The sequence below is a fragment of the Leuciscus leuciscus genome (genome assembly GCF_965113295.1).
Source record: "Leuciscus leuciscus genome assembly, chromosome: 9".
NCBI classification, from domain to species: Eukaryota; Metazoa; Chordata; class Actinopteri; order Cypriniformes; family Leuciscidae; genus Leuciscus; species Leuciscus leuciscus.
Window position 1 is genome coordinate 39,484,469 of NC_138733.1, and position 15,425 is coordinate 39,499,893.

General features: G+C 39.8%; 1 protein-coding gene across 11 annotated transcripts in view; it reads left to right on the forward strand.

Annotated features, from left to right (window-relative positions):
- elna (elastin a) overlaps positions 1-15,425 on the forward strand; it is an 80,682-nt gene that overhangs the window by 18,045 nt on the left and 47,212 nt on the right. For 10 of the 11 annotated variants that reach the window (XM_082181089.1, XM_082181095.1, XM_082181097.1 and 7 more), the window contains exons 3-4: positions 67-105; positions 828-908. In XM_082181089.1, the coding sequence (XP_082037215.1) occupies positions 67-105; positions 828-908 (120 nt within the window). The remainder of the gene's footprint in view (positions 1-66; positions 106-827; positions 909-15,425) is intronic. The other variant, XM_082181092.1, reaches the window with a different exon arrangement.

Genomic DNA, 15,425 nt, shown 5'->3' on the forward strand with positions numbered 1-15,425 from the left:
GTTACACTTGACAAGATGTGTATTCTTCTGCACTGATAGTCCTATAACTCTCACTGGTTTTAACAGGTGCTGGGACGTCCCAATACAAAGCAGCAAAAGCAGCAGGTAAGATCATTTTACTTTGACTATGAGCACTGTAGGGTGATTTCCTCCACTGAGACCAGAATCCTGTGCTGTTTAACATCATTCAGACTTTATTCACTCAACCAACCAACCAAACAACCGAACAATCAATCAATTTGTTGCACCTCAGAACTTAATATTAACTGAAACATTTGAATTCTTTATCCAACTGATCAGTGGTGTAGAATTAACATGAAAATGACAATATGAAGGCATCGGTCATGACAACAGCATCAGCACACTGAACCAGGTTCAGGAATGAGTTTGGCTGAAGTACAAGCACCTTATTCCATCACAATATTTTTTTGTGAATTCTGTTCTCTAAATTAAAATTTCAAAAATCATATCTTTGTAATATCTGTTGGATATCAGGTGAACTCAATAAACCACAAACTGTAACTGTATCTTTTTTCCCTGCAATAATGACGGCAATGTTCCTTAGCATTGTGTTTCATGAAGTCCAATCTCACACATTATAAACCTATCATCAGTTCTGTAACTCGACAGCTATTGTTAAGTGTGTTTACTGCCAGACTATATCAGTAAGAGTGAGGTGTCATTCACAGTTACTCATGTAACACCCATAAAAGTCAAAGTTCACCTGTGTGCCAGTCAGTAATGTGTAATGTATGCTACTCGAGCGGACACAGATAGAGCGTTTCATAAACGCGAGAGGGATACTAATGCACTACGCTCTTGTTCAGCAGGAGGATATGGAGGAGCGGCTGGGACTCTTGGCACTGGTGCTCAAACAGGAGCTTTAGGGGCTGGAGGTTATGGAGCTGGTAAGAGCTATTCAAGGTCATTCATACAAGGACACTTATTTTGCATGCTTAGAGAGAGAGAGAGAGAGAGAGAGAGAGAGAGAGAGAGAGAGAGAGAGAGAGAGAGAGAGAGAGAGAGAGAGAGAGAGAGAGAGAGAGAGAGAGAGAGAGAGAGAGAGAGAGAGAGAGAGAGAGAGAGAGAGAGAGAGAGAGAGAGATTAGAGTATTCTTGATTCTATGTGTTGAAATAAGTATGAATACTGCCATGTTTCTTCAGTACACTTTTATATATAGGCTACTGGCTTTTACCTATGGTCAGAATATCCTTTTTTTTTTATTATTTTTTTTTTTTTATGAAATGAGTGGGCGACCTGATCGTTTTCAGCCCAGCTGACTAAATTATTGTAAACTTACATCAGTGCTACTCAAACAATGGGGCATCAGCGCTGATGATGTTATTGGAACACGGGCAATTCAATATGTGGAAATCTTGGCGCCTACCAAGTACAACTGAACCCATTCTGATACTGTAATGTAAATATTGTTGCTTTCTCTGTCAAACCAAGCACTATATTGGTGCATTAGCCCCATTCAGGTATAATTGAATTTCCTAAAGCAGCGCCGATTCCAGCGACATGTTTGGAGAGATAAGGAATTAAACAAATGTAACCAGGCTCGATAAACTTTGGAGCAGCTCACTGGCTCCTCTGAGAAAGACCTTTTCACTCTGAAAGAGCTTATAAACTCCCCGATATCAGATTTTGCTGTGGAAGTTGTCTTTGGCTGTGATTGTTGGATTGAAGAAGGAGATAATTGTCTAATCTTTCGCTTTTCATCTTTGAGGTAAAAATACTTAACCGATCTGAGGAAAAGCAGACGGCATTCGGACCCCAGGCCTCACATATAGCTGATGTGGAGCACATGACCTAGCATGAACAGAATCCTCAGAAAACACTGTATTTGAGATTAGATTGGATGTAAGGAAGTATCTGAATGTGCTCAGTGCCTGCAGTTCAGCAGTTGACCAAATTGAAAATCAGTCATGGCTGTGTGTTCCGGTATTTCACTCAAATGGGAGATAATGGGTAGGATTACACACATTCTGTGCCAGCAGAGCTCTGCAGAAAGCTACACATATTTTCACAGCATTTGAACCCCCATTCATTTATAAACCACCAGTTGTACATGTTCCCTGGCCCTTGTATGTTCATTTTATTGAATACATCTGTAAGATCTTACCTTAATGCTGTGGAAACCGGAAGACAGAAAACAATGAGTGCAGTGCTGAAAAGGGGCAGGTCTACCTAACCAGATAAAAATGCGGTTGTCTTCCCTTTTGCCAAATAGGTATAAAGACTTCAACACCCATAATGCACTGGGCATGTTGCCTTCCAAGGCCACTCCCACCAGTCTGCTATGGATATGGGTGATCAAATACCGCCTTTTTTGAGTAGATGATACTCTTAGCAAACTTTTAGTCATAATGGTGTCAACTTGTATTGTTCTCGAGTGTGTTGTAGGCAAAGAATTGAAAACGGAAAATCTGAAAAACCTCCATGTTTGTAGTCAACATTTTGAGCAAGATGATGATGTTGAAATGTTTCTTATTTTGGTTTACATGCTATTATCTTATTTAGCATCTGAAGGGCAGGACTAAATTAATTAATGAATTTTTAAACAAAATAAAAACAATTGACACCAATGATCCAGTTCAAAAGTTTACACCCCCTGGCTCTTAACGGATGCTTCCTTCTTGAGCATCACTAAATGTTTGCAGGGTTTGTAATAGTTGTGTATGAGTCCCTCAGTTGTCACCAGTGTGAAAAGATGGAAAAGATGAAAAGGAGTCAAATATGCAGAAGATGCTGGAAAAGCAAAGAATGTGCAGGAGCTGGAGGATTTTTCCTCATGAACAATAATTACATAAAAACAAAAAACAGTTGTGGATCCTTCAGGTAATGACACACAATATTAAAATCAAGCCTATGTAATTTGTCTTGTATTTTGTGTTTGTATTTTGTCTTGTGGACTAGGCTATTAAACATCTGTTATGTGAAAAAGCTTTTTCAGGGCAGTACTAAATAGAAACAATGTTTTTATGATCCTTCTCATTAAAAACTAAATAAAAATAACATTTTGGAGATTCTGCAAGGTGTATGTAAACTTATGACTAAAGTGTAAATGTAACAAAAATCTGACACCAAAATGTTGCTATGGTTATCACGTTCTCATGTTGCTATGGCTACTATGTCAATCATCACAATTTCATGACTCACAGGACAAAAATTTAGCAGATTCACTCCCACATTTAAATGCAGTTATCACTCTTTATAATGTACAGTGTGAACGTAACCACTGGTCCTCTAGAAGCATGAAAAACAAAACTATTATTTAGATTGTCAATAGCGCTCCCTTTAAGCCATCACTTACTTACCGCGTTCTGCACTCTGCCTAAAACTCTTGTCATAAACACTGAAGTTGTCCGCACTGCACAGTGAATCTCTTATTTATATTGCGTCTTGACTTTGTTGTTTATGAGGGGATTTGTGAAAGGATAAAGCTTGTGCTGATTCTGAACATACATTTTGAGTGAATTCTCCGCATGGTGACTCTAAAACGCCTCTGATTTGCCACTGTGTTCATGCGCTTATACATGTCTGTGATTGGCTACAATGCTCAACGCTGAAACAACACAAGGAGTTTTGTTTCGTTTTTGAATATTATTGTGTCCTCCTGTGCCGGACTCGACTGTACTTGAGTCTAAAATGTCCGAGTCCGTGTCAAGTCCGAGTTCAAATTCATCCGAGTGCATGACAAGTCCGACTTCATTCAAAACTGGACTTGAGTCCGGACTCGAGTTTGAGTACCCCAACTCTAACACAATCGTTGCAGTGTTGTCCATCCGGACCTGTGCTTGCCCTGAAACATAAACTGGCGCAGGGTGAGCAGCACTGCCAACAACTCCAGGCAACTGATATGCCACTGCAGTCAAGGGACTGTCCAGGAGCCCATTGCATACAGCACCCCAGCCCATTAGAGACATCCGTTGTGACAACAACGTGCCTGGACACTTGTTCTAAGGGCACTCCTTGTTCTGCACAGGGGAGAACTTGCTCTTCTCCCAGTTGACCCATAGACCCAGAAGGCTGAGGTGCCTGAGCACCAGGTCACTGTGTTCACAAATCTCAAGAGTGAGCCAGAATGAGCCAGATATCGAGATAGTTGAGAATGCGAATGCCCACTTCCCTTAACAGGTCAAGGGCAGCCGACTTTATAAAAGGGGGGGGCCGGGAAAAGCCCAAAGAGGAGGACGTTGTACTGGTACGACTGACCCTCGAAAGCAAACCGAAGAAACGGTCTGTGTCGAGGGAAACTCTAAAATTTGGAAATACAAATACTTCAGGTCAATCACTGCGAACCAATCTTGGGGACAAATGCACATGAGAATGCACCTTGTGCAGGGCCGGGTTCAAGACTTGCAGATCCAAGATTAGCTGGAACCCACCCCCTTTCTTGGGTATGATGAAGTAAGGACTGTAAAACCCTGACAGAAAAGCATTATTTTAATTGAAACAAAAGATTCTACGCCCGGTCCTCCTCCGGTGGAAGGATCGTACACCACTTCCTGGTTCAGAGCAGCTCCGTCTCAGGGCTGCTTTGATGGACATTTAGAGGGTTTCGCGGCGGCCTGAGGGACGGGCTGCGTCGTCTGGAGCTGGTGTAGAAGCTGCAGGGGGACGCCCTCGACGACAGGGAGACTTGGGGAAACCAGTTTGAGATTATTTGAGCTTTGTGACATGGTGCGTTATCCTGCTTGAAGCAGCCATTAGAAGATGGGTACACTGTGATCATAAAGGGATGGACATGGTCAGCAACAATACTCAGGTATGCTGTGGCACTTAAATGATGGTCAATTGGTACTAAGGGGCTCAACCATGCTTAGTTTCGCCAGCTAACCAGTCTAAAGTTACAGATTGGCAAAACATTGCATGCATGTTTTTCAAATGTCCCATACATCCCTGGCCCTCCGATCATGTCATAATCAAAAAAAGAGAGAGAGCTGTAAAAATGTAAGTGCATGTACACTTAAAAAGACAAGTTCATTAAACCTGAGACCCATATAGGACAAGCCGTTTATAGGACAAGCCGTTTGGAGAATTGATGGATGCAGTGGTCCCGCTGGGATTTCTGGGCCCCGTGGCTAACTTTTCTCCATCAGTGGAATGGCCCCCCCTGTCTTACCAGATTCACACTATTTTTTTAAGATCCTACATTATTTACTTTATTCTGGGGAGGACAATCAACATTTTCTCAAAGCACTTTGTTTTTACTGACCATTTATTTACAGTGAAAACTTTGCTAGCATTTAGGCTCACTGATAAAATGTTTACCTTGAGCCACTTTTGCTAAAGCATCTGGCAACTAAAAAGCTGTAAATGGGTTCTTTATGGTTCACAACTGTAAATTTGTTATTTGACTTATAGTTCTTCTATAATGACCGATTTATTTCAGTTGATAGCAGAAATTATACAGTAAATGAAAGATTGTTTCCTCCCCTTAGCCATCTGCTCTACCATAAGAAGTCATGACCATTTTATAATGGTGTAGCAACTATAATCAAAAGATCATCAGCAAAGTATGTGTATGATTCAAGTGCCTGATAGTACAACATCATGGTTTATAATTTCCAGTGTACCTATTTGTAAATCTTGGGATTACTTATAAGCCTTCGCAGACAGTATTGAAAAACATCTACTGTATGCATGGCGACTCCTGTGAACACATAGACAGCGAAAAGATACCTGGTGTTTAATTAAAGCAATGTGATGGCTGAGACGAGTGATATGAGTCATGAGCTTGTCTCATGCGAGGCCTTGAAAAACAGAGCTAATTGTGAAGCCTGTCATCATTATTGTGATGAACTGTTGAAATTGGGGAGGGTAACTTTTGGAAACCATCAGATAGTCCCAGTGCCTGAAGCAAAGGAGGATTCTGCATTGCTTCCCTCTGCCAACGCTGTACAAAATGGCTCATTTCGGGTGAATAGCACCCAAAGACACATAGTTTGCATGACCTGAAACTGTGGGCGGTTTTCTTCATTGCACATGTGCGTGAGTTTGATCTTATAAACATCATGCTTAGATTGGAGGTGATGGGGAAAGATTTGGCTCGCAAGACTTTTTGCATTGAATTTATTGGATTAATTTTGCAATGGCTAAACAGGCAGCTGCATTTTATTTAGTCACCTGATCTCAAAACCAGATATTGTTTTGATCTGTACAGAAACCAGAACAGCATAACCCTGAGAAAGTATGTCAGGTTTTGCTTTCCACATACTTTTCTATTGTCTCAGTGAGAGGAGCCAGTTTGTTTCAGACTTGAAAGGGAGCGAGGGGTAAATGCAGAGAGAATGAAGGGTGTGGGCCAGGCAGATGAGCTGGGAAGAGCCAGCGAGTCTTGAGAAGCACATGTGCTTTTCATTAGCTGGCTCAGACCTGTCCTTAAACTGCTCGCTTCTGGCCTCTGATTGTGAATAATGGCTGATCCTCATGTCGCAGAGTCCACACTGACATCCTCCAACTCCCGCAAGAGCCACGCATCACTTCCTGTGATCGTCCCCAGGTGCAGACAATATGCTCCTAAAGCAAAATTTGCAAACAAGTCCTTAGAGTTCATTCTCACTCCTGATGATATGGTTGTATGTTTACATTGAGCCATGTCACAGTCGAACGGTTTCAAGATGCTGAAGATCACTTTTCGTTTCATCAGTCTTGCGCAACCGCTTTGGAAGAGCACAGTTCCAAAAAAACAAATGCTTTTCACAACAATGTGGTCATCATCATAACAGTGTTCTACTATTAGAGTATGATTTAGCATAAAACAAGAAGTCTTTTCTTCTTAGTTCCCTTCTTGAGTAGTGACACACAGCCATAAAACACATGCATGCATCATTAACGGAAGAAGAGATGTGTGTATAGTTTGGCGCTGGAAATATATAACCAATAAGTAAAAGGAGGAAAAAAGGCGACAGATCTTATTGTGTCAGATTTGGACTTCATTTCTCAATGCAATGTGGATGCAATAAATTAGGCGGGGGAAACAGCATTTCTTCATGAGACAAGGTTATTCCCCAAATACAGTTTCAAAGACTTGACAATGATTTTCCCATTTCTTAAAACATGAACTGTCCAAGCATGGATACTTTTGGATGAGTACCCTGTAGATGTTGTCCCGTGACATGAATATTATATATAATAATTTCAAGATTTCAAGAAACAAAAAACAATATTTGTTCCTCGATTTCTGGGAATGAATTGAGTAATTATAGCCATTTAACTTTACAGTATAATTGAAATCATTTTTAACATTTAGGGCCCTATCTTACACCCGGCACAATGCAGCACCAAGCGCGACGCAAGTGTTTTTTGCTAGTTTCAGTCCGACACAGTTATCATTTTCACGTCCTGCTCCACGTTGTTTAAAGCTACACTATGCACATGCGTCGCATCTGAACGCGTTGTTGTTTTTGGAGCTCTATCGATTTGATTTATAATTTTAGATTTTTCTCTTTAAACTCACTTACAACGAACATTTTCTACTTTTCCTCACTGAAAAGCACTACTGCTCAAACCTCATAGTTACAACGCGGACTGTTGAGCAGACGCGTCTCAAGCCTATTAGTGATCCAACTGCGGATACTCTTATAGGTTACTCCAGTGGATCACGGCTGGACGCGTCTTCTCCACACTCACTTACAAACAAACATTTTTTCGCCTATCGTGCGTCTACTCTACACCCCTACCACAAAATAAAAAACGGATTATATCCAAGACTTCAGTCATAAATTAGTATTAATATTGATAGCATCACTAGTAGCTTTGTTGCTAACTCACTGTCCATCTGTTAAAATGGCGAATATATCAGATGTAAGTAGTCTACCTTTTGGTGCAGGTGAGGACACATTTGAGCTGCACGCACTGCAGTCTGAGCTGGAAGCTGTTGAGAAACAGATCCACGACCTTTTATTGAGACAGGCCGAGCTGAGAGACCGGTGTTTGGCTCTTGAAACATCACGCGCCGATGCACACAAATCAGTGTTTAACGTTACTAACCCGCTGACTCCGACCGCGTCTACTCCGTGCGTTCCTCAGCATCGGTCGCGATCAGCCATGGTCTCGTTCACTCCGGCTCCAACACGCCACCACGAAGCCTGGGTGGTTCCGCAGCAGAAGACGCGAGTCAGGTTTAGACCAAGACTCTCTCCGACCCTCCCGGTTTTTGAGTTATCCACACAAAACCGCTTCTCCCCTCATCGCGAAACAGAACGCGATGCTGTGATCATCTGCGATTCCATCGTTCGGCACGTACACGCTACGTTAGGTAAAAGTAAGGTGCACAGTCACTGCTTTCCTGGTGCTCGTGTTTCTGAAATCGCTGCTCGCGTTCCCGAGATCCTGAACGGTGACGAGCGCGTCGGAACTGTGGTCCTGCACGCGGGAGTGAACGACATCAGGCTGCGCCAGACGGAGATTCTGAAGAAAGACTTCAGGAATCTGATCGATACGGTACGCAGCACATCGCCTGAAACAACGATCATTGTGTCAGGACCGCTTCCTACGTACCGATTAGGGCATGAAAAGTTCAGCAGATTATTTGCGCTAAATGAATGGTTAATGTCATGGTGCAATGAGCAGAAACTGCTCTTTGTAAATAATTGGAATCTGTTTTGGGAGCGTCCTAGGCTTTTCCGTGCTGATGGCTTACACCCAAGCAGATTCGGAGCGGATCTTCTGTCAGATAACATCTCCAAAATGTTAAATACCCTTTGACTAGTAACCAAAAGTCCAAATCATAGTCTCTGCTGCACCAATTCAACTGATATAAATACTAGTGTAGAACATTGCATAGAAACCGTGTCTATTCCTCGTTTAGTGAGATCAAATAATAAATCTAATGCAGGATCTAGGAAAAATCTAATTGTTATTAAAACAGAAAATGTTGCTATTAGTAAACAAAAACTATTTCTAAAGCTAGGTCTTCTAAACATTAGATCACTCACACCTAAGGCAGTTATTGTAAAGGAAATAGTCACAGATAATAGCTTCAATGTACTTTGCCTTACTGAAACCTGGCTTAAAACAAATGATTATTTTGGTCTAAATGAGTCTACTCCATCTGGATACTGTTATAAGCATGAGCCCCGTCTGATTGGTCGTGGTGGCGGTGTTGCAACCATCTATAGAGATATTCTAAATGTTAATCAGAAAACGGGTTATAAGTTTATTTCATTTGAAGTACTTGTACTAACTGTTACGCTCTTAGATGTTAGAAAAACATCCCTATTATCTCTAGCCTTGGCTACCGTATATAGACCGCCAGGGCCTTACGCTGATTTCCTAAAAGAGTTTGCAGATTTTCTCTCAGACCTATTAGTCAATGTCGATAAAGCACTAATTGTTGGAGATTTTAACATACACGTAGATAATCCAAATGATGCGTTAGGAGCTGCGTTTACAGATTTATTCAATTCATTTGGGGTCAAGCAAAACGTCACCGGACCAACTCATCGTCTTAATCATACACTCGATTTAATTATATCACATGGAACCGATCCAACCGATATAGATATCATTCCACAAAGTGATGATGTCACTGATCACTACATGGTAACTTGCATATTACGTACTGCTGTAATATGTCATGCGGCGTCGCGTTATCAACCAGGCAGAACAATCCTCCCATCCACCATAGATAATTTCTCAAATTGCTTATCTAATCTGTCTCAGCTGCTGCCTGAACCCAAACAAACAGATGAACTAGAAGAACTAACTAGCACTATGAGCAACATTGGACTCTAGAACATTGGATGTGGTTGCACCTATTAAATTAAAAAAGGTCAGAGAGAAAAATAAAGCACCATGGTATAACAATACTACGCATGTTTTAAAGAGAGAAACCCGTATTTTAGAGCGTAAATGGAAACAAACTAATTTAGAGGTCTTTAGAATCGCGTGGAAAGACAGTATGTCACGTTATAAAAAGGCCCTAAAAGCGGCCAGGGCTGAGCACCTCCGCAAACTTATAGAAAACAACCAAAACAATCCAAGGTTTTTATTAAACACCGTGGCTAGACTAACAAATAAACAGACGTCACCCGAACAAAATATCCCGTTACAGTTCAGTAGTAATGATTTCATGAACTTCTTCACTGAGAAAATAGAAAGCATCAGAACCACAATTGTAAACGTTCAATCTTCAATTGTGCCCTATAATTCAGCTTCAACTATCACCCCGCAAGAACAATTACAGTGCTTTACAACTATAGAACAAAAAGAGTTAAATAAACTTATCACTTCATCTAAAACAACAACATGTTTATTAGATCCTATACCAACTAAACTACTGAAAGAAGTGTTACCTGTAGTGGAAGAGCCTCTCCTCAATATTATTAACTCGTCTTTATCTTTAGGTCATGTTCCAAGAACATTTAAACTGGCAGTTATAAAACCTCTCATTAAGAAACCACAATTAGATCATAATAATCTAGCAAATTATAGACCCATTTCAAATCTTCCATTTATGTCTAAAATATTAGAAAAAGTGGTGTCCGCTCAACTGGGCTCTTTCTTGCAACAAAATGATATCTATGAAAAGTTTCAGTCTGGATTCAGACCGCATCATAGCACTGAAACTGCGCTCGTTAAAATCACAAATGATTTACTTTTAGCTTCTGACCAAGGCTGTATCTCAATACTAGTTTTACTTGATCTTAGTGCTGCGTTCGATACTATAGATCATACATTACTCTTAGATCGACTACAAAATCATACTGGTGTTGAAGGACAAGCACTAAGCTGGTTCAAATCATACCTATCTGGCCGCTACCATTTTGTCTATTTAAATGGAGAAAAATCGATCATAACTCCAGTAAACTATGGAGTGCCGCGGGGATCTGTGTTAGGCCCTCTGTTATTCTCAATATATATGATGGCACTTGGAAATATTATAAGGAAACATGGAATTAGTTTCCATTGTTATGCTGATGACACTCAAATATATATTTCATCACGGTCGGATGAAAACGCTAAATTTTCCAAATTGACAGAGTGTGTTAAAGATATAAAAGATTGGATGACGCGTAATTTTCTTTTATTAAATCCAGACAAGACAGAGGTAATACTTATCGGTTCAAAAAACCGCCCACAAAACCTCGCACAATACAACTTTAACATCATAGGATGTCCTGTTACTTTATCCTCTATAGTAAAAGACCTGGGTGTTATACTCGATTGCAACCTGTCTTTTGAAAATCATATTTCATATGTTACAAAAACAGCCTTTTTCCACCTTAGAAACATTGCAAAGCTACGTAATATGCTATCAGTTTCTGATGCAGAAAAGTTAGTTCATGCATTCATGACCTCGAGACTGGATTACTGTAATGCTTTATTAGCTGGTTGTCCTGCATCCTCAATAAACAAGCTACAGTTAGTCCAAAATGCCGCCGCTAGAGTTCTTACGAGATCAAGAAAATATGATCATATAACACCGATTTTATCATCACTGCATTGGTTACCTATAAAGTTCCGTATTAATTACAAGGTATTGCTACTGACTTATAAAGCCCTAAACGGCTTAGCTCCAGTCTATTTAACGGATCTTCTATCGCCCTATAATCCATCGCGCTCTTTAAGATCACTAAATTCAAGGCTTTTGGTCATACCTAGGATATCCAGAACCACCAAAGGAGGGAGAGCATTTTCACATTTGGCTCCAAAACTCTGGAATAGTCTTCCTGATACTGTTCGTTGCTCAGACTCGCTCTCCCAGTTTAAAACTAGATTAAAGTTGCATCTCTTAAGCCAGGCATTCATATAATCCTATAGTTCAAACTACAATCCGGCCTCTAGCTCATAAATGCCAGAGGAGAACTGGCCCCCGACTGAGCCTGGGTTCTCCCAAGGTTTTTTTTTTCTCCATTAGGTCACTTGATGGAGTTTTTCGGTTCCTTGCCACTGTTGCCTTTGGCTTGCTCAGTTGGGGATATTTTGGGGATATTTAATTTAATTTTATCAATCAATAAATTCCTCTTGAAACAAATTTTGTTGTATTATTTTAATTTAATACTGTGAAGCTGCTTTGATACAATCTGTATTGTGAAAAGCGCTATACAAATATACTTGACTTGACTTGACTTGACTATGTAGGATTTTCTCCCATCTAGCGGTGAAATTGTACATGACTCCAACTGAATATAACTTTCTAGCCCCTCCCATTCCGAGGGCGTTTTAACTCCTACGGTGGCCGAGGAAAAGTATCCTAGACGTCGTTCTAGCGGTATGCACAACCATGCTATAGTTAACTATAAAACTTAGAATTCACACAAATAGGCTGAATTACCTGTCGAGAAGAAAGCAGGCAACTTCGGTGTCCCTTTTAAAATCCTTTCTCCTCATGAGTTCCTCTTTCCATCTTTGGCTGTCACGTTGCCGTTTTAATTCTCTCTTTTGCTTCCTTGGCGACTCTGTTACATGTCCTCGAGAATAGGCGTGATCCTCCGTCTTCAACAAGCTTTCAAATCTGCCGGCAGTCGCGAGTAATCTCCCCCTCGCATTCCTCACGGTGTCACTGAGTGTAAACGCGCGAAAGGCGAAGCGTGAATTTCCAGGTATGTCCCTCTTTGGTAAATGTATTTTCAAGATGGAGGCGCAACATGGCTGCCGCCATTCAAGCGACTCGCTCGTATGTATTCTGAATGGCAGATTCTACGCTTACGAAAATACTTGATTAGTTGGTGGAAATAATTACACATGAATGAGCACATATAATTTTTAAAGAACAAAGTGTTTAAATTACAAAGTGTAGCTTTAAATAGCAAATGAGCACCCATGGGCGTGCTGGTCTAAAAACGAGGTGTGTTCTGGCCATTGACCAACTGAAACCTGCTCTAAAGTCAATGGCGCAATATATATCTTTTTGTTTTTATTTAATGAGCGCGTTAGTAATGTGCGCCTATAGACGGGTCCATGACGCGCATACACTCTGCTTATTAAACACACAGGGCATCACACAAACATGCCAAATATTAAAATAAAAGGATTACAATGTAAAAGATGATTATTGTGTACATAAAGATATGGTGGAATCCGGCTTGTCCCGTAGATGTTCTGACATCTCTTCTCTTCTTTGATGGTGTGTTTACTGGTGCGAGTGATTGATTTGTCACTCACATGAGATCCACCAATAGCAAACCACAACCATAAATGTTTTCTTGTTCCAGAAACCGTTTCATGCCTGTATGAATTAAATTCTCTTTAGCGTCTTATCGCGCTGGAATGGTTTAAAAGCACTTGAATGAATGATTGGCTGATCATAGGATTGGCTTGCATGTGGACCATCGTGTTAAGTGTTGGGAAGGTTACTTTGGAAATGTAATTGGTAATAGATTACAAATTACCTTATTTAAAATGTAATAAGTAGTGTAACATTTCAATTACTTTATTAAAGTAACTGATTACATTTGATTACTTTTTGAAATTTCTAACACATTTTTTTGAACGGTTAATCATTTTCAGACATTTCAACCAGGCAGGGTTAACCTTAAAGTACTGCTCAACACTGATTACTGTCATATTTTCAAAATCCTTCATCACTTGAATTAAGATTATAATAATTACATTTTAAACCACAGTTTTCACAAAATCAGACTTAAGCAATTATTTTTACTTTGAGATTGTTCTGAGGTTAAATATAGATTTAAAATCGTAATAAGAAATAGTTTAATATACTGTTTTTGAAATCAAATCTTTGCATTGCTATTTCCAGCACTGGAACGCATTTCTATCCCTCATCATGGTGGCAACTTTCAGACAGGTTGTAGCCTAAAGCTTTCAGCAGCAGTGTGGATTGATGTAATTGGCAGATGTGGTGCACTGGATATTCAAACAAGATAACCAATCAAAAGCATCAAAATAGCATTGCTTTACTGAACATGGCATCGTGCACATCAAAAACAGGCAAAGCAACACATTAATATTATTCAACATGTTCTAGCTTTTTACAGAAAGTATTCAGATGTAATCCTCTTTGTAATCGTTAACATTTTCATAAGTAACAGTAATTTAATTGCACTTTTTTTTTCTCAGTAACTGTAACAGATTACAGTTACAATTATTTTGTGATTAAATTACGTAACTCAGTTACATCTAATTAGTTACTCCCCAACACTGACTGTGTTACATTTATTAACACGTTAAAAAGAAAATAATTAAATCGCATAACTAACTTTCTTGTTACATGAAAGTACTTTGACGCCCCTGGTTCTCGTGAGGAGCAAGAGTGGAGAGATCATGTGATCTCTGTTTATTGGTCATATCATATCTCAGCCCTGACTTGTCAGAAAAGTATTCAACATGCACAAACCTCATGCATATGTGAGCCATCTGGGACATGTTTCACGCATCGCCAACTGATCAGACCGCCACAGTTGGCTCTTGCATTGACATTTTCGACTTTGATTTGCACAATACTGTTCTTTGTGATAAATAATGGAAATAAATGATCAGTTGTTCTGTGCCAGCTCAGACTGCACTGTAAACCCATCCGGGGTTGATATGTTCGTGTTCTGGCGTTTCACCCCAGTGCACTCTGTCATAAAACGTAAACATTTCATAAGCATGTCTTTCTGTTTGTGACAAATGATGTCTTGAAATGAAGCCACAATGTCAGCGTTTGGCTGTCACCATGATTTAAACTATACAGCTGAAAGATGAAGTCATATACATCCACCAAACAACAAATTAGGGTAGCTACCATACCCCCTAACCCTACACATAACTTATCCCTTAAATCAGAGGGAAGTTATAGATTAATAACACTGATGTAGAAGCACCTAACCCTAATTTTAAGCCTAAACCTAAACTGTAAACTTTTCCCTCAAATCTGATTGGTTGATTGGGATGTTGTTCCATTATCAGCTACGATGTTGATCCAGGAACATGTTGTACTTAGTGAAATCACATTCACCATATAGTCAAAGTTTATGAGACATGCAGTTACACTTTAAAATGAATGACAGTAAACAAAACAAAAAGAAAAAAAAAGTTCAGTAGCAGATACGGCTGGTATTGTTGCAATGGATCGTTTCTTTTGATCGCTGTTTTGCTGTTGTCATGTCTCATTTTCACTCGATTGTGCATGAAAATCAATACACTGTGTGACATTGGCTATAGGTGGTTCGACAGATGCAAGAATGAAAACATCAAAACAGAGTATGCAAACTAAATGAAACGGCAGTCGTAGTTATGTATGCATATTTAATAATGACGTTGTTGCTTTTGGTTAGATAGTGAATCACGGCCATTCAAAGAGTTTACGTCAATCAGAGATTTTCATAGTGTAAAGTAGACTTATTTACCACTGGAAATGTCTACAAAACAACGTTAGATTAGTGTTTGTAGATTAAGCTGAATTAATTGCAGGAAATTCTGCACAACGAGAAGAAAAAAAAGAAAAAAAGATGTCTAAAGAGTCAAATAC